Source organism: Ursus arctos, unplaced genomic scaffold (assembly GCF_023065955.2).
Source record: "Ursus arctos isolate Adak ecotype North America unplaced genomic scaffold, UrsArc2.0 scaffold_1, whole genome shotgun sequence".
NCBI lineage: Eukaryota > Metazoa > Chordata > Mammalia > Carnivora > Ursidae > Ursus > Ursus arctos.
In genome coordinates this window covers 19,533,117-19,553,799 of record NW_026622763.1, presented here as the reverse complement: position 1 = coordinate 19,553,799, position 20,683 = coordinate 19,533,117, and the positions used below count along the sequence as shown (strand labels likewise).

General features: G+C 36.1%; 1 protein-coding gene across 2 annotated transcripts in view; it reads left to right on the top strand.

Annotated features, from left to right (window-relative positions):
- ZRANB3 (zinc finger RANBP2-type containing 3) overlaps nt 1-20,683 on the top strand; it is a 302,241-nt gene that overhangs the window by 115,610 nt on the left and 165,948 nt on the right. For both annotated transcript variants that reach the window (XR_008960724.1, XM_026510087.4), the window contains exon 3: nt 3,455-3,473. Coding sequence is in view for 1 of the 2 variants with exons in the window: in XM_026510087.4 (XP_026365872.2) it covers nt 3,455-3,473 (19 nt within the window). In the remaining variant the exon portion in view is untranslated. The remainder of the gene's footprint in view (nt 1-3,454; nt 3,474-20,683) is intronic.

Below are 20,683 nucleotides of genomic sequence, written 5' to 3'. Positions count from 1 at the left end.
AGGTACCAATAACGATCTTTTTTTAAAATTCTTGAGCTTATTTAGTTTGAAAACGTGGTTTTAAGTTTCAGTGTATGTGTTGTATTAGAAATTATGTAAATGCTCTAACAAATTTAGTGCAGGTGTTTATCTTTTCTAGTACTTCCCATTTCAATAGGTACATGTTCTGATTTTTCCGTCTTATCTGTTCTTTCAAGTGTTGGAGCCTCTCACATGGTCAGTTGTTTTTCTATGATGGCTCATTGAAAATCATGTCTGGTTGTTGAATGGTCCTTAACCACAGAAATCCTGGAGTTCAGAATACATACAGTGCCTGAAGTGTAAGGACAGTTAGCCCACCAGATACCTAAAGGAAGCCTAATGTTCTCTAATCTATTTGAACTGCCCTCGTTCTAAAGTGGGGAAGACTCATCTGTTTCATGATAGGAAAATACAGCATATTCCAAGACATTGGAGGTAATCTTACCATGAGGGTCTTCAGCTACCTGGAAGCCAAGTTATTTCCAGTGATGCTGCGTTTCAGTAAGTTAGCCACCCATGGGATAATGTAACTGTACACATTTGCTCCGATGTTCCCTCACTAGAGCCTTAAGATGTATAATAGCGTGCAGGTCTCAGCAGCTGCTTAACTTTAGAAAGTTCAGGATCTTGGAGTTGGCATAGAGGGGGGAAAAGCCACAGTCAAGTTGTCATGTTTCAGAATACTTTGGATCCTTACTCATTCCAGTGCCATTTACATTCTGATAACTTTCAAATTTCTTGTATCTCGTCCTTACCATTCCCCTGACACACACATCCAGTTGCCTACTCAACAGTTCAACTTGGTAATCTAATGGATACAAAGGTTGCATGTCCAAGACTTGATTGTCATCGCCAAAGCTACTTCTCTTGAGTCTTTCTTATCTCAGTGAATGGCATCTCAACCATTTTTTATGGTTAATTGCATAAGCCAGTATCTTAAGATTCATTCTTGACTTCTCTCTTTTATTTTACACATCCTAATTAATCCACAAATCCTATTGGCTATACTTTCAAAATGTACCTAAATTGATCACTTCTTACCACCTCCACCACTCATCTGTACATCATTGTTTCCCTCCTGGTCTACTTCAGGTGCCTCCCTCCTTATTGTTCTTCCGGCTTCTGCTCTTGCCCTCTACAGTTTATTCCCTATAAGCCAGAGTAATCTTTTTAAAAGGTAAAATTTTGCTTCCCTCCGAAGGATTCTAAGAAAATCCAAACTCCGTGCAATTGCTTATGAGGGTCTCCATGCTATAAGGCGCTCCTGAACCTTCCAACCTTATTTTCTACCATTTTCATGACTTAGTGCATGTTAGTCACATTAGCTTCCTTGTTCCTTCTTAATTACATCATAACCATCTTATCTCAGGGCCCTTGCTCTTGCTCATCACTTTATTTAAGAATACTCTTCTTCCAGATTTTCTCACAATTCCTTTCCTCATTAAATTTGTGTCGTGCTCACGTGAACAGACATTTCTCCAAAGAAGACAGACAGATTGCCAACAGACACATAAAAAAAAATGCTCAACATCACTTGGCATCAGGAAAGTAGAAATCAAAATCACAATGAGATACTGCTTCACACTGGTCAGAGTGGCTAAAATGAACAACTCAGGAAACAACAGATGTTGGCAAGGATGTGGAGAAAGAGGAAGCTTCTTATAATGTTGGTGGGAATGCTAACTGGTTCGGCCACTCTGGATAACAGTATGGAGGGTCTTCCAAAAGTTAAAAATAGAACTACCCTATGACCCAGCAATTGCACTACTAGGTATTTTTATTTTTATTTTTCCAAGGGATACAAACATAGTGATTCAAAAGGGTACATGCACCACAGTGTTTATAGCAGCAATGTCCACAATAGCCAAAGTATGGAAAGAGCTCCGATGTCTATTGACAGATGAATGTATGAAGAAGATGTGGTATATATATTACTCAGCCATCAAAAAGAATGAACTCTTGCCATTTGAAATGACACGGATGGAAATAGAGGGTATTATGCTAAATGAGAGAAGGACAAATACCATATGATTTCACTTATATGTGGCATTTAAGAAACAAAACACAGGGGCGCCTTTTCTATGTTGCCTATATCACCTTACCCTATTTGAGTTAGTTTTTTTTTATTGGCACCTATCACCGCTTAAGCCACATATTTGCTTATTGTCTTCTTTTAGTCACCCTCTATGAAGAAAGAACTCTGTAATTCACCGCTATATCCCTAGCACTTAGAACAGTGCTAAGTACATAGTAGACAGTTAATATACACTTCAAGTGACATCTTTACGAAATTTGAGTTGCATTTTTAAAATGAATATATATGCATATGGATCTTTCTGGAATAAATCATGTTTTTCAAATTACTATTTTTTAGTTTTCTGTTTGTTAGACTTGTTTGCAAAGCATGTAATAAACTTTTTTACTTTTGAATATGTTTTAAGTTTCAAGTATTTGTATTTTATTTTTCTCTAAAAATACTTTTATGTAACCTGACTTTTTTTCCAAGATTGAAATTCCATTTTACCTGTAAGTTATCCTTTGATAGTATATTTATTACCAAATCCTAAGTTTTGTTTTATTTTAAAAGAAATCTTACAAAATTGTGTGATGTTAAGACCATTGAGAATAAAGGAAGAAGAGAATGGAAATAAGTACTTTATTCCTTTCTAATTATAGTATTCTAGTGATTTCTAGGTTGCCTGGAAATCCTCTCAATTACAAGATTGGCTTTTCCGCATATGATGTACTCAGTGTCTCTAAGGGACCCCTGGTGATCCTCACCACACCTGCTATTCTTTCTTTTTGCTCTTTCTTTTTTAGTTTATGACCCCTCTCTTCAGTTTTTGACCCGTATCTTCAGTTTTCAATGGATAAAATTTACTTCCATAGGTGAATAAGAAAGAACAGAGAAGAGAAGATTTAGCCAAATAGTACCAGAAACCAAAATTCAGCTTGAAAATAAGCTTAGCATGTATAATGTAGCATATAAAATTGTAGGTATAACATGCTAATATGTGGCTAAGATTTATTTTCTTGTGCTTTTATACAGCATTCTTCTAATCTCTAGAGAAGGCCAATTTTAAGATTTATTGGTAAGGAGGGAAGTCATTGGTACAATCACTTGCCATTTTGCCCTCATTTTTGAAGGCTTATTATAACTATCTCCATGGGTGGACATGGGGAACATCTCTGAAGCTCTAACCCTCCTGCATACCCATATGCCATTGGCAGCTGGAGAGTCTTATATAATCAGCACTGGTCCATGTTCTCAAGCACACTTGTAAATACCTCTGGATTACTGCTTTAATATTTGTAAACTGTTGAAAAAAAAATATTTGTAAACTGTTGTCTGGCAAGCTTCTTAATCAAAACTTTTAAAATGGTTGATTTTGATAATTAAAATATTAACTTGGTTTTATTATTTTTTTTCCAGATGTATGGTGGCTGATGAGGTAAGTATTTTCATGATTTTTATGTCTTTTATAAAATTCCACAACCAATTTTTAGTGTCTACTATTTACCATATATTCTTTGTCTTTCCATATGACTCTATGTCTATAGAGAGAGAGAGAAGGAGAGGGGACAGATAAAGAGAATGAGAATGAATGTGTTGTGTACATATTTGTGCATGCACATATACATACACATGCATGCAAGGTGTGTACTTGAAACATTATTATTAACATCAGTGATCCAAAATTTTATATTGTTGCCAGAGAAAGCATGAATGTGCTTTAAAATTCAGCCTCAAATGAAACTGATCTCTTTTTCTTTTGTCATAATACTGCCAGCTTAAAAGTTGAATTTTTAAGAATTTGCTCTAGAAGTTATTGTTAATTTTTTCATATGAGTGTGAAACGTAATATTAAAGTGTTGTTTTATTATCGCTAAACAAAACAGTTTGTTACTATGTACTTATATAATGTTTTCTCACTGAAATGGAAGTTCTTGAACGTTATTTAAACTATGATACTCTTTACAAAGATACATTCTCAGTAATGTGAATCAGTAAAGTTCTAATTTTTACTCATTTTGAGAAATGTGTTGCTGTTTTCATGATACCTTTAAAAGTAACAGCAAAACGTTTAAAAAATAGAAATGAAGAAAACATACTGAATTTTTTAAAAATGAAAGTGAAACCAAAGAGATTCTCCCAGTCTACTGTCTTAGCTTTAGTTACATATAAACTCACAATGGCTTATCTCCGCAGTCTCTTTTTAGGAAAAAAATAAATTACAGTGTAACATGAACATGAATGCTGTGCAGAAAGGTTGATACAGGGTTTCTTGGTTTATGGTGATTTACAATTACTGAAGTTTTTAGTTTGAACTCTTTATTCTATAGGCATTTGTTTAGATTCGATGTTAGGAGTTTAGAAACATAGTCATTGCCTATGAAGAACAACAATGTAATTGAGGGGACAGGACATAGACATTTGGGAAACAACAGCAATTTCTGTTTTGGAACAGGATGAATTCCAAAAGCCTCTTCATAAATTAATAAATTTGTGAGTCCAAAATGACTGAAGGAGGCTCATGTTTTTAGTCCCTGAGTGTTTTTACAAATAGGAATGTAGACTTATCCTTCAAAACCTCAAAACTAATAACCATTTTATATAAATGTATAAAATATATGTGTGATACATATATGGATGCGTGTGTGTATTTATATCAGTTTTTTCTGTGGTAGGTCATTTAAAGATTTTATTTATTTATTCGAGAGAGAGAGAGAGAGTGTAAGCGAGTAGGGGAAGGGGCAGCGGGGGAGGGAGAGAGAATCTGAAGCAGACTCTGTGCTGAGCACGGAGCCCAACGTGGGGCTTGATCTCACAACCCTGAGATCACCACCTGAGCCAAAACCAAGAGTCCAAGGCTCAACCAACTGAGCCACCCAGGCACCTCTATATCAGTTTTTAAACAGATCAATTTTATGTCTATAGGGATTATACGGTATCAAGTAACAACTATTTTGATAATCTCTCCACAAGTGATTGAGACGGAAAATCTTCTCAGCTGTGTCATGTCACTGCTACCTTGTTCTTCACTTTGATGTCATGGAGACATCATAGAGACATTTGAATGGGGCTTAAATCTGTGGAAGTGTTCATGGATTGAAATAAACACTTGATTGGCCCCTTAAGCCTTCTTCACTTTTCTTAACCAACTCCTGCTTCTCCTCAGTTAACATTAGACTAAGGATTGTGTAGAGCTCGTGATGAGCCTTTAGCCAGTAAGAGTTTTTCATTATACCAGCTGCTTTTCCTCATCTCTTACTATTTACAGTTTCATAGCACTTGTCACATGTTGAGTGATTTCAACACCATTCTTACAACAGCATTCTTAGTTCTTAATTTAATAAATTTTAAAGAACTATTTAATATCTCCTCAGCACTTAAAAAAAAAAACTCCACTTTGTGTCAGTCATAATTACTTCTCTCTTTTCACCCACATTTTAAAGACGTATTCTTTTGCACCTATTCAGCTTTACAGGGTTATTATGTTAAATCCTGTCAATGATGTTAATTATGAAAAAAGAGTCCTCAACAGTGTGATGCACAAGTGTAAGATCATAGCTCACAACCTCTAATATCCTCTGTTAGCAGTAGAGTTGAAATGGCATTTTTATGGAATCTTACTAATGTGGATGAAAGTTAGTAAATTAAAAGTATTGAAGTAGAAAGAACTTGTATATATGTAAATTATGTGAACTCTGGTTTTGACCTTCATTCAATTTCTTAATACTGTTCTCCTTTTCTTGCTCTTATCACAAAGTGGTAGTCAAGTCAGAGAAGGAAATGTAGTTTATAATTTGGAGGTCAACCACCTTTTTCTGATTTTTAAATTAAAAAGTATGTTTTGATATGATGAATATTTGACTTATCAAATAGCTAAAAGCCTTAGGAGCGCAATTTTACATCTCTGTTATGAAACCTCCTTTTTTTAAATGCTTGAATACCCACTTGGAGTATTGTGTAATTTAGCTGTCTACTGTGATCTTTCCTCCCTAGCTTTAGAAACAAATGACTTCCTTCAACTGGCATTACTCCCCCTTCTAGTATTTTTCCACTGTTATCCTTTTTCTAATGTATTCATTCCTTGTGAATTTATATAATCTATCTACTGTATATAAGGTAATTATTAACTTTAAATTGGAATAATGACTTAAGTTCTGTTTAATTTTAATTATGTGATCATTGTGTGTTTCACTTATAAGACTAAATTTTAGAGAACAACAAAGCTGCAACATTTAATGAAATTAACTTTACAGACTGTTTTAAACACTTCCTAATCGCCCCCCCCCCCGTCTTGGTTTAATGCAATTAAATGTTGTTTCAAGAACTGTGTAATGAATATACAGAAACTCTTGTGAATTCGTGTTCCATAAATAATGGAATTCAGACCATAGTCCACAGTCAGGCTGTTGCACTGTTATCTTGTTTTTTAATAATTGCAAACCACTTTGTTCTTGTTCTTCAGCTGAAAATTATTGAAAGTGTTTATTCATTAAAAAGTTATAAATGTAGGGCACCTGGTGGCTTAGTCGGTTAAGTATCCAACTCTTAATCTTGGCTTGGGTTTTGATATCTGGGTTGTGAGTTCAAGACCTGCATTGGTCTCCACACTGGGCATGGAGCCTACTTAAAAAAAAATTGTAAATGTGAAAAATAGTTTCACATTAACACAAACCAGGTAATTTAATAGAATATGCATGCAGAAAAATATTAAGCCTACACATTTTCTACTTTATTTGTCAGGTATTTAAAAACTGTTGTTCTTGGGGCACCTGGGTGGTTCAGTCGGGTAAGCATTTGCCTTTGGGTCAGGTCCTCATTGGGCTCCCTGCTTAGTGGGGAGCCTGCTTCTCCCTCTGCCCCTCCCTCTGCTTGTGCTCTCTCTCTCTCTCTCTTTGTGTCAAATAAATAAATAAAATTTAAAAAAAAAACCTATTGTTCTCTGTAGAAATACAGTGTTTAGCAAATTTTACAGTGTTCATTTTTACTTAAGAAGATGTGATTAATATCCTGGATTTACATAATAGCCTAATATTGTGTCATAATGGACAAAAGTTTTAGTACATGGATTCTGTCTTTACTTGTCTACGGTATCTATTATCAAAGCCAGAAAATTCCTTCTTTCATCTTATGTAACATTTTTTTGTTAGTACTCTATTTTAGTCCCCCATCCCTAACACACACAAACACACACACACACACACACACACACACACACTTTTTTAAAAGTTTCCTCCTTCCTGTTACTTGAGAAAACATTTGTGGGGGGGTATACAAAATAAAGTACTGCTTCCTTCCTTTTTCAAAAGAAAAGGAAACCATTTGTTAAGGCTGACCTACTTGGTTTCCCTTTATGGCTATTTTGGGGCACATTAATAGATAAATATTTGGAACAAAGGCCCTATAGTCATCATTATCAATGCTTTACTTTCGGTCAAGGTGCTTCTCTGGAAGAGGAGTTTGGGGGGAAGAGGCTGTGGGACTTGTGCTATGCTTGTAGAAGTATTTCTACAGGCAAACGTCAAGTTTGAAAACCCTCGTCAGTTTCTCTGCATGCATAAATGTGTAGGTGTGTGGAAACAGTGAAGGACCCTTTTGAAGGTTATTTTTGCTCAGAAGACCTTAAAATTGATACTCTGATATATACTCTGCCAATATTAACTATATAGATTTGAGGACTATGAAATTAAAATAGACGTGAAGAATTTTAGTTTTCCTTTTTTATAAGCCTACCCACATTTGACAAAGTGAGCTGAGGTGGGTATCTACAAATCTTAGATGTCCTTTACCAGGCCCAAGCTGAATTACACTCTCTGCTTGAGTACTTACTGTTTGGGATTTATAACCTTGATCTATTTCTGTCGAATGAATGAACTAGTTAGTTTACACTTAACTAACATGTGTGTGCTAGGTCCTGTTCTAATGCTTTACATGCATTAATTTACTTCATACTCACAACAACTTTATGAGGTGGTATTATTATTATTGTTATTATTATTCTCATTTTATAGATGAGAAAGCTAGGAACAGAGAGGTTAAGCAAATTGTCCAAGAAGCTGAAATATTTGACCTGAAGTAATGCAGCTTCCAAGTCTCTCTATCAGTTACTGTTCTATATGAAGTCTCTAGGCGCCAGACTTCCTATATTTAGCAATAGGAGTCTTTAGGACGGAAGAATCTGCAGGACACGGTCCTCAAATGAATGAAGCTGAATGTTAGAATAAGGATGATGGCATAAAAATTTTTGCTGGTAAGAGTATCTGTATTCCTTTAAATCAGGATCATTTGCTTGTTTCCTTCCTTTCTTTATTTCTAAGGCTAGCCTTATTTTTTTAATGTCCTTTTTAAAAAATAATCTTTTATTTTAGATTTTTTAGAATTATTTAGGTTTTAAATGTATTGAATTATTATAAAGATAGTACAGAGTTCTTTTGTACCCCATATCCAGTCCCCTATATTTGTCTTAGATTAATATGGTATATATGTCTTAATTAATCAACCAATATTCATGTGTTATGATTAACTAAAGATCATATTTTATTTAGGTTTTCTCAGTTTTTCCCTAATGTTCTTTTTCTGTTCCAGATCCCATCCGGATACCCATTCCATTTAGTAGTCATGTCTGTGTAGGCATCTGGGGGTTGTGACAGTTTCTCAGACTTCCCTTGTTTTTGAGTACCTTTACAATTTTAGAATTAATGGTTGAGTATTTTATGGAATGACCCTTAATTGGTATTTATCTGACGTCTTCCTCATGATCACACCAGAGTAATGTATTTGGGGGAGGAAGATCACAGGGGTAAAGTGCTTTTGTCATCATGCCAGATCAAGGGTACATACCATTAATGAATTTTCGCCATAGGTGTAAATCACCTGTCTTGATACCGTGTTTGTCAGATTTCTCCACCGTAAAGTTACTTTTTTTTCCTTCCTTTCCGTACTGTATTTTTTTAAAGAAAGTAACTATGTGCGGCCCATGATTAAGGAACAGGGAGTTATATTCCATTTCCTTAAAGGCGTAGTAAATACATAAATTATTTGGAATTCATTCATTCATGCATTCACTTTATCATTTGTTTATATCCATATGGACTCCTGAATATTTATTTTTATGTTTTGGGTTATTATCCACTGCTACTTTATTTTTTGTTGTTGCTCAAGCTGTTCTAGCTTTGGCCAGGGGGAACTCTTTCAATTCACTCCTGTGTACTTTTGACAAACCCCCTTCATTGTGGGCTATTTGTTTGTCTGTTTTGGGGTGGGTTTTTTTTGAAGGATTTTCTTTTATATTTTGAGCATTTTCTTACTTTTTAGTACTATAAGATGCTCCAGGCTCATCTTATATATTTCTTGCCCCAGTCCTAGAATCAGCCATTTCTCTAGGAAATCCTGGATTCTTTTTATTGAAGAATGATATTAGAACCAGAATCTAGGGTCGAGGTGTGTATTCATATTTACAGATCCTTTCAGCTGGTAGAGCAAGGAGGTGTGTATTCGTATCTAGGTCCTTTCAGCTGGTAGAGCAAGGAGAAATGTGTGTGTGTCTGTCTGTGTGTATACATACGTACATACACATACCTACAAATATTTTTATATGTAACCATCTGTTCATACTTATGTCTCCAACTCTAATTGATTACCACACAGTTAATTCTAGACTCTTCCCCTTGCTTATCTATAACCTCCCATTCTGACAGTAAGAATCCTGGCTCCCACCATCTGCCATCCATTTACTTAATTGTTTTTCAATTCCAGTATACATGTATGGTGGTTTCAGTAGTGTTAACCCGTATACCTGTGGGAAAGAAAATTGTCAACTAGAGTATAGTGCTTATGTACAGTTCCTTTTGCCATTATTCTTACAGATTCCACTCAATTTTAAAATTACTTAACTCAGCATCTTATTCCTCTACTTCCTTCAGTGAGAGTGTTTCATATTTAACGATGCATTTAAATTCTTTTAACATATTCTGTATTTCATCATGGGATCCCCTGACCACCTAACTTTTTTTAAAAAAATATTTGTGGACATTAAAGTTTATTCTTTGTAAAGTTCTATGGATTTTCACAAATGTTTGAGGTCTTGCATTCACCATTACAGTATCATACAGAATAATTCTACTGCCTTAAACAATTTCCTGTGCTTCACTTATTTAATTCCTCCCAAGCCAGTACCCCGAGACAACCACTCATGTGTTTAATGACTATCGTTTTGCCCCTTTTAGAATTCCATCTAATCAGAAGGACACAGTTCGCTGCTTTTTCAGACTGGGTTTCTTCAGTTAGCCTTATACTTTTAAGATTCATCCATGTCTTTTTGTGGCTTGATAACTTTTTATGATGGAATAATCCATTTTATGGATGTGTACATTTTATTTTTCCAGTCACCAAGATAAAGTGTTATCTTAGCTGCTTCCAGTCTTTGACAATTATTAAGGCTACTGTTACTGTTCACATGTAGGTTTTTGTTTGGATAAGTTTTTAAATCAGTTGGGTAGCTATCTAGGACTGCAATTGCTGGATTGTATAGTTTGGTTAGTCTCCTAGAACTGCGATAAGGAAGTTTCACAGGCTTTGTGGCTTAAAACAGCAGAAATTTAATCCTCTCACAATTCTGGAGGCTGGAAATCTGAAGTCAATGTGTCAGGAGGTTTGGTTCCTTCTGAGGGCTCTGAGGGAGAATATGTGTGATGCCTCTCTTCTAACTTCAGGTGATGGCCAGCAGTGCTCTGTGTTTCTGGGCTTATAGATGCATCACTTCAAACCCTGCCTCCATCTTCACATGCTCGTCTCCCTGTTTGTTTAAGACCTTTTATCAGGATACCAGTCAGATTGGATTAAGGGCTCACCCTATTCCGATATGACATCATCTTAACTAATTGCATGTGCAGTGACCCTTTATCCAAATAAGGTCACATCCTGAAGTACTGGGATGTTAGGACTTCAGTATATCTTTTGTGGGGGACAGAATTAAACACATAATGTATGTAAGACTGCGTTCACTTTTGTCAGAGGCTGTCAAACTGTCTTCCAAAGTGGCTGTACCATTTTGCATTTCTGCTAGCAATAAATGAATGCTTTTGCCCAGCATCCTTACTAACAGTTGGTATTGTGAAGTTAAAAATTTTTTTTAATTTTATCCATTCTACTCTGTGTAGTAGTGTCTCCTTTTTGCTTTAATTTGTGATGCTCTAATGATGCAATGTTGAGCATCCTTTTGTATGTTTATATGCAATCTCTCTATCTATTTTTGGTGTGGTCTCTGTACAATTCTTTTCCTCATTTTTAAAACTGGATTGTTTCTTTTTTGTTATTAAGTTTTAAGAATTCCTTGTCTATTTTAGGTTCAAGTCCTTTATCAGTTATATGTTTTGCAAATATTTTCTCCCAGTTTGTGGCTTGTCTTTCCATTCTCTTACAAGTGTCTTTCATAGAGCAGAAGTTTGTAATTTTAAGTCTAACTTATCAGTTTTTTTCTCATTGATTTTCCTTTTGGTCTTTTGGTCTTTCCTTTGGTCTTTTATAATGTGATATCTTTATTACATTGTTCTTTTTATGATGAATGCCTTTCCTTCTGTATCCCACTCTTTCCCCAAGTCCATCAACAAAATCACCATTCAAAACACACTTCAGATATCTCTTATTCTGTATCACCATCCTTGTTGCCTCTTAGTTCCTCTGTTCTTGTATTTCTACTATAGTTTAAATTATGTTCTGTACTCATCTGCTTCTCTCCCATAGATGGAAACTCCTAGGACTCAAGCCATGTCTATCTAATAGTATCTGGGGAATACATTTCCTGTTACTGCTTTATGAATGAATGAATGAATGAATGAATGAGAACTTCTTTTTTCTTTTCTTTTTTTTTTTTAAAGATTTTATTTATTTATTCGACAGAGATAGAGACAGCCAGCGAGAGAGGGAACACAAGCAGGGGGAGTGGGAGAGGAAGAAGCAGGCTCATAGCGGAGGAGCCTGATGTGGGGCTCGATCCCATAACGCCAGGATCACGCCCTGAGCCCAAGGCAGACGCTTAACCGCTGTGCCACCCAGGCGCCCCAGAACTTCTTTTTTCTTATTAATGTTTTTGTTGTCATTGACTTGAAACCATTGGTACGCATCAAGTAGTACCTCTTAGCAGTCACCAGTACTTTAAATCAGCCTACTACTATCCACCTTCAGTTATTCTGGGCACAGAGGTAAAGGAGAAAAGATTCCTTTTAGTGGGCTTTGGGGTTAGGGGATCTTTTAATGCACTTTATTAAAAAATCTAGCATAGACTCTTTCTGCTTTCCTTTAAGTCATCTTTTAGCGTGATTTTTTTTTTTTTAATCTAGAACACTAGCAAAGTACGAATGCAATTGATTGCCTTTCAGTTTTAAAGAAGTTTATGTGATTTCTTTGGAAGCTGATGTTATTTTGTTCAGAGCTCTTGCTGTTTCATACAGCTGGGTTATTACAGTGTTCGCTCAATAATCTTGGAAAAAATTCAAATTGAAAAGCAGAGGTGTCAGCAGTGGTGAGTTAAACCCTATGCAGATACAAGCAGACACAAAGCATCCTTCTGGAATTTAATATTTACAGTCCACCTAAGCATTTGAAAGACTCTGCTTCTATTATGGAACCTTAAGGCACCATTATTATACATTAAGACTTCCAAGTATATTGTAAGGAGGATGTTGCAAACATTCCTGCCACACCAGTTTTTACTAAATGGAATGTTCTTAATGAATAGAAATTATTTAAAATCAGAAGACTGGTCAAAATTAAATATTACACCATAATCTGTTTTCCCTTTTCTAATAACGGACTTAAGTTTCCTCAGAATTTAAAAGCCCAAAGAGGCCACAGCTGCATGGGGAAGTGGACAATAATTGTGAATATACATAAAAATTTCATACTGTTATGGTCAGAAAATATGCACGGTATTACTTCAATCTGGTTGAATTTATTGAGGTTTCTTTTGTGGGCTAATACATGATGTATTCTGGAGAATGTTCCTTGTGCACATGGAAAGGTGTATTCTGCTGTTTTAGGATGGAATGTTCTGAATATATCTGTGAAATCCTTTTTTTCCAGTGTGTCTTTCATAGCCATTGTTTCCTTATTGATTTTCTGTTTAGGTGATCTGTCCCTTGATGTAAGTGGGGTGTTAAAGTCCTCTAGTACTCGTGTATCATTATCAATTAGTTCCTTTAAGTTTGTTACTGGTTTATGCATTTGGATGCTCCTATATTGGATGCGTAAATATTTACAATTTTATGTCTTTTTCTTGGTTAGCCCCCTTTATTATTATATAGTGTCATTCTTTGTCTCTTGTTATAATTTTTGTTTTAATGTCTACTTATCTGGTAAGTATTGCTACTCTGGCTTTCTTTTGACGTCCGTTTGTATGATAGATGTTACTCTGTCCCCCCACTTTCAATCTGCAGGTGTCTTTAGATCTAAAATGTGTCTCTTGTAGGCAGCATATAGATGGGTCTTTTTTTTTTTTTTTATCAATTCTGTCACCCTATGTCTTTTGATTGGGGGCTTTAGTCTGTTTACATTCAAAATAATTATTGATAAATATGTATTTATTACATTTTATTATTTGTCTTCTGGTTTCTGAGGATTTTCTCTGATCCTTTCTTATCTTTACTCTTTCATGCTTTGCTGATTTTCTTAGTGCTATCTTTCTCTTTATTCATTGCATATTTCTTAGTGGTGTTCTTTTTTTTTAAGATTTATTTGTTTATTTTAGAGAGAGAGTGTGTGTGTGTCAGGGAGGGGCAGAGGGAGAGAGAGTATCTCAAACAGACTCTCCACTGAGCTTGGAGCCTGACACAGGGTTCAGTCCCACGATCCTTAAATCATGACCTGAGCTGAAATCAAGAGATGGATGCTTACATCAAGCTTTATATCGGAAACCAGGGATGTACTGTATGGTGACTAACATAATATAATAAAAAAAATTAAAAAAAAAAAAGAGATGGATGCTTACCCCACTGAGCTACCCAGGGGTCCTGGTTTTTAATATATAGTAAGCATTAGGTTTGTGTATATCCTCTTATGCATATATATAGATGTCTATATTAAGATGATGGTTGTTTAAGTTTCAACCCATTCTTTACTTCTTTCCTTCTGACATTTTAGGTATGTTATTATGTTTTAAATCCTTTTTCTTTTTTTTTTTTTTTTTGGTGAGTTCCTTGACTGCTTTTTTACAAAAATAATCTTTTTTTTTTTCTGGTTTTTTGTTTCCTACCTATATGCTGTCACTTTTAGACTCTCCTTTTCACTCGGTGAGTCCCCTATAATATTTCTTGCAGTGCTGATTTAGTGGTTATGAACTCCTCTAGTTTTTGTTTGTCTGGGAAACTCTTGATCACTTCTTCTATCCTGAATGATAGTCTTGCCGGATAGAGTATTCTTGGCTACAGATTTTTCCCACTCAGCACTTTGACTATATCATGCCAGTCCCCTTTGGCTTTCAGAGTTTCTGTTGAAAAATCTCCTGATTGCCTTCTGGGTTTTCCCTTGTAAGTACTGACTTCTTTTGTCTTGCTGTTTTTAACATTTTTTCTTTATCACTGTATCTCACCAATTTAATTCAATATGTCTTGGTGTGGGTCTACTTTTGTTGATTTTGATGGAAGTTCTCTTTGCTTCCTAGATCTGGATATGTGTTTCCTTCCCCAGATTAGGGAAATATTCAGATATTGTTTCTTCAGATAAATTTCCCACCGCCTTTTCTCTCTCTTCTCCTTCAGGGACTGCTGTAATATGAATGTTACTACATTTGATGGAGTCACTGAGTTCCCTAAATCTGTTTTCATTTTGCATCATTCTTTTCTCTGTTTTGTTCAGCTTGCTTACTTTCCATTATTCTGTCTTCTAGGTTGCTAATTCGTTCCTCTGCTTCTTCTATCCTGCATTCATTCCATCAAGTGTGTTTCTCATTTTGGTTATTGTGCCCTTTATCTGCTATGTTATTCCGCATCGAGTGTTAAGGGACTTACTCATGTCTTCCACTCTTTTCTCAAGTTCAGTGAGTATCCTTATGATCATTGCTTTGAATTCTCTATTAGTCATGTTATTTATATCTGTTTCACTTAGATCTCTGGCTGTAGCCTTGTCCTTTTCTTTTATCTTGGATGAATTTCACTGTCTCCTCATTTTGTCTGCCTATCTCTTTCTGTTTCTGTGTCTTCTGCTCTTCGGAGTAGTGACTATGAAGAAAAGTTCCTGGAGTGCCTTGCATGCAGTGTTCCCTGTTCACCAGAACCTGACACTTCAGAAGAGCATCCTATTTGTATTTCTTATACCCTGCTGTTTTGTGTGAATTACTTTTCCTTTTCGTTCAGTCATCAGCACTGACTATCAGCCTGTTGTGGGTTGTGCTTGCTCTCATGGTGTCAGTGAGACCCAAGCAGGCTAGTTCTGATGGGGCAAGCCTGCCGGGGAAATTGGAAACAGGGCTGTGGTGTGTGTAAAATTTGCTCTGAGCCACTAATCCTATGCCAGATTCTCTGAAGCACTACAATGGCTACAGGTGCACAAGGGTGACTGGGGGTGTGTGATTGGCCACTGTGTGCCACTGGGCCCAGTGCTGTGGTTGGATGTGGCGCACGGTGGCAGCTGTGCACCTGGCAGCTGAGAGGACATAGGAGTGAAGCTGGGGATATGTGGCTGTGCGTGGCCTGTCAGATGTGCGTGACACACTGTGGCTGCTGTGTACCTGGCTGCTGGACCAAAAATTTTTTAATTGACGTATAGTTGGCATACAATGTTACGTCAGTTGTAGAGCATAGTGATTCATCAACTCTTTGTGTTATGCTGTGCTCACCGCAAGTATAGCTACTGTCTTTCACCTTACAATGCTATTACAATACCATTGACTATATTCCCTGTGCCATCCCTTTCCTCCTCATGGCTTAGTCCCTCCTTAACTGGAAGTCTGTACCTTCTACTCCCATTCAACCATTTACCTCTTTCCCCATCCCTCTTCCCTCTAACAAATGATTAGTTCTCTGTTTTTATGGGTCTATTTCTGCTTTCTGTTTGTTTTGTTTTTGATCTTCCAGACATAAGTGAAATCATATGGTATTTTTCTTTCTCTGTCTGACTTATTCATTACGCACAATACTCTTTAGATCCATGCATGTTGTTCTGAATGGCAAGATTTCATTTTTTTTTATGGCTGAGTAATATTCCAAGATAAACATATATAACACATCTTCCTTATTCACTCATCAATTGATGGACAGACACATAGGTTGCTTTCAGCTTTGGCTATTGTAAATAATTTTGTTTTCTTTGTGTAAATACTGAATAGTGGATTACTAGATGATGTGGTAATTCTATTTTTAATTTTTTGAGGAACCTTCATAGTGTTTTCCCTAGTAGAAGCACCCAACTTTTCATAGAGAGCAGCTAGGAATTCTTATCAGTCCAGGTCTTATTTTTCTTACATTAGAACATTTTAAAGCCATTTTTTTCCTTTAGACATTGATTAACCTACCTTTAACCTTCTGTTTTCAACAAATGTTATTGAGCATCTTCTGTTTGGTAAGTTCTTAGGGATGTGGATTAAGAAAGGTAACTATTCTCTGAGAAACTTTTATTCAAAAATGGAAGATTGGCAAGTATATCTCTCTCTGTAATATATGTAAAATGTAGGATATTGGAAATGTTAGAAATGAAGTTTTCATGTATGAATTCTATAGCACTTTCATGGGTGGAACCATTCTGATTTGATTAAGTTGGAAGGCTTTCTGGAGGAGTAGATTTGAAGTAAGCCTTGTAGAAGTAAGTAGAAAACCAACATTGAAAAAGGAAAATTTAGTTTATTGACTGATTTATGTTCCGTGGTTTATACACTGTATTTCCCAGAGCTCTATTTCCCATAACTGTGGTTGAAACTGATGGTATGCGGTTGAGTTCCCTCCTTTACCTCAGCCATAGCCGTCTCACTTTTGTGCTTTACAAATGTTGAGTTTCTGTGTGATGTTTTATTTGAAAAGGCTTACGTTGCTTATAAAAAGTTTAAGAAATGTTTTTGTAGATTCTTAGTGTCCTTTTTTTGTATATTACAGTTATGTGAAGTATGTATCTTTCTTAATGTTAACCTAATTTTACTCGTAAGTGATCCAAAAGGTTTCAGGAGAATAATTCAATCTTGGCATTTTTTTTCAAGTTCTAATCTCATTCTCCTTCTCTCAAGCTCTAAAGCTAATTTAGAATGTTAAGCTAGAGTAAATCTTTTGATGATGATATTTTCATGTGAAATTTTATGCATTTAAGCCTATAGGAAATGAGATGTTTCTTGAGAGTCAAAGTTTTTAGGACTGCCAAACATCCAATTTTTTTTATCGTAACAATTTTGAAAGGAAGATTTTTTTTTCATATAATTTCTATATGTTGCTGTGTCTTTAAACATTGTATACTAAGGATCATTTAACCTTTTTTCATTTATTCAAGGTTATCAACTACTGAGAAAAGTTAGGTCGTTTACTTAAATCTCAGACTATTTTAAGTTTTGTGTCTGCTTGTAATTGTTTTTGCTACCCAAGGCCTTTTTATTCCATGTCTTAAGTTTCAACTGTTAACAAAAATTCAACTGAGTAAAATTTAAAGATCTAATTAGCTTTATTAATTGATTGATGAATCAGGCAGCATCCCGTCTAGCAAGTAGAGGGGAACTCCAAAGGGCTACAGAGAAAGAAATTTTTTAAAGGTAGAAAGGGAGTGGAAAGAAGGGAATTATTAGTAAAGAATTCATTATTTTAGGCAAGGCCTCCCTCCTAAGAGGATCAGAAGGGGTCTACCAGTAAATTTCCCAGTGTTGACCAGGAAATTCCCACATTGACTGGTTAAAAGTGACATTTAATGGGGTTTGAAACTGTATAGTTAGGTTAGGTATTAAGTCTTGGTTTATTGACTTGGGACCTTATGCTAAGTGATGCCATTTTGGAGTCTGTAGTTTTCTTTGGAACAGTTAGCTCCTTTTGATCATACTCTGAGCTTAACTGAGATGTGACCAGAATTTAAGGCATTAGTGCCACTCTCAGCTACTCCTCTGAAGTTCTTACAGTTGTTCCTTTGTGTGGTATTCATAGGTCATGATGTTTTTACTTGACCTCTGTGATATTCACAGGTTCAAAATTTGTAAGTTGGTCGTTTTCTTAGTTCTTTTGCCATTTCATCTTAGGGAGATCATTTGTTTGGTGGTTAGTGGCTGCAGACATGCGTTTAAAACTTTTGAGAAACTATAAACACCAGGAACATTATTATGATTACTATTAACAGATTAATTCGCACTGTTCCAAGTGTACTTCGAAGTCATGGTTCCCAAGACCCAAAACAAAATCAAACAAGTGAAATAAGACCTTCCTGAAGGAGTCGTTCTTTTAAGCCAAATGACTTGCTTGGTGGTTTTACGTAACTGAGTTTCAACTTCCACGGAATTGTTAATCCAAGTATAGCACATGGTGTTGGCTACAGCACATAGCTCCTCACTCAGGTAAAAGATATCAAGAGCTATTGTATTACCAAGAACTCTTTTGGCCAGAGGGTCTAAGAATCTTTGTTGGCAGCTATTGCTTTAGCATCAGATTCTGCAATAGTTTCAGGAATTAAGAAAAAGTTCCTGATAATAAACTTATTTACATTTATCCTTAACCAGGGAAGTGGGGACCTGCCCAAAGAAGTGAATCCTAAATCTTGAAACCCTCCTGGTAGGTCTTTTCTGACTCATGATGAAAATTCAGGGGAGTTGACCAATGAGATTTCATTTTGCTTTTTTCCCAGCCTGAAATAAAAGTGTGCTCTAAATTCTAATCATTGCCCCCCTTAGCACTGGCCTGGGAGATATAGTTGAGGTTGTTATCTTTCTAGTCCAGTGCCAGAATAAAGGAAAGGAAAAGAAGGAGAAAGGGTATCATGTTCAGTTAAAGTATGAAGCTTTAATATGTCCTCTTGTGCAGAAGCAGTCTTCCTTATGTCAGCTACTTCTCTTCCTCATCAATTTGATTTGGAGATATCCAGCATCTATATAGGACCAGGTGTCAGGTAGAGCCTTCTTTAGATGTGAGATGTGTACCCAAGGCTCAATTTATGTTTTAGTTTTACAACATTGTTAGTGGTCAGGAGCACTTGGTAAGTTCCCTTCCCACCCAAGGACTTGAGTGCTGTCTTCCTTTTTTGTTGTTTCTCGAATACCCAGTCTCTAGACTATGGTCAACACATTCCTTTGAATTGGGATCTAGGAAGGCTTTTTTTTAAGCTGTTGTTGACAGACTTAAGTATAAAACATTAGAGACTTATAGTAGGCTGTCATACTAGCATGAGACAACAATGGATCAGCAGACGGTTATGTACTGATGGATTCCAAGAAGTTTGTAAGGTTTTCATTAAGGCTTATATGATTTGCCCAGTGAAGTAGGTGCCTCAGTAACTGGAGATTATACAAGTCATACCCCCAAGTGGGAAACACATTTTCTTAACAGTTTCTTTGCCAATGTGAGGACATCAGCCTAGCCACAGGAAAAGGCTTCAACCCATCTAGAAAACATATGTACAATAATAAGAACATAATTGATAACCCATACTAAGTGGCAGATGAATGAAGTCCCGCTATATGTGTTCAAAGGGTCCAGAGGAGGAGTCTGAGGCCTCTAGAAACAAAAATAGTTTTTCCAGAATTATGGACCTGACAAGTCAGACATTGCTGGTAGACTGTTGTTGCATTATTATAGAAGTTTCCCCACCAGTGTCTTTTTGTAATTTGAGTCATCTTAAATGCATTATGCTGGTTGAAGGAATGTAAAAATCAATAAGTGGGGCTTGCCAGGGAGCCAAGAAGAACCAAGTGGCTATCTTGGTTTTCCTCTAGCCCTGACTGCTTATTTAATTTACAGCCATTGTGTACTTATCGTAATTTCTCTGACTTGGGAGCAGATTACTGCCATGTTACAAAGACATCAGGATGGCCAAAATCTGACAATCGGTCAATTTTCTGCAGAAGCAGAATGGACTTTTTCCCCATGTGCCAACAGTTTTACAAATATAACATAAAGTAAATTTAGTATTACTTCTTTAAAAAATAAAAAAGATTTTATTTGAGAGCGAGTAATTTGGGGGGGACATGAACAAGGGGAGGGGCAGAGGGAGAGATATGCAGACTCCCCTCTGAGCAGGGAGCCCAATGTGGGGCGCTATCCCAGGACTCCAGGATCGTGACCTGAGCTGAAGGCAGATGCTTAACAGACTGAGCCACCCAGGCACCCCTTAGTACTACTTCTTATTTGACAAGGCTTCCCATGTAATTTAGCATAGCGAATAAGCCTAATTAGTTTAATAGATCCTTTAGAGTGTTCCAGGGGACCCTCTGGAAAAAAATCCCAAAGTTTCTTTCAGGTCAAAAAGATTTATTTAGAATTTGATTTGGGAAGTTTGTCAAAAAAATGAAAGGGTTTTAAAAAACACTTGGTCAGATGAGATCATAGGTCACTATGAAACAATACTTAGTTGTCCACCTAACCATGGTGACAGTGAAAGACTGCAGGCAAATGCAGAAAGTTAAATAGATGTAAAACAAAACAAAACAAAAACTTAGCTTTTCTTAATAGAGTTCGGCTTTCTTAAGTAATCAGAGACCTGATAAAGACA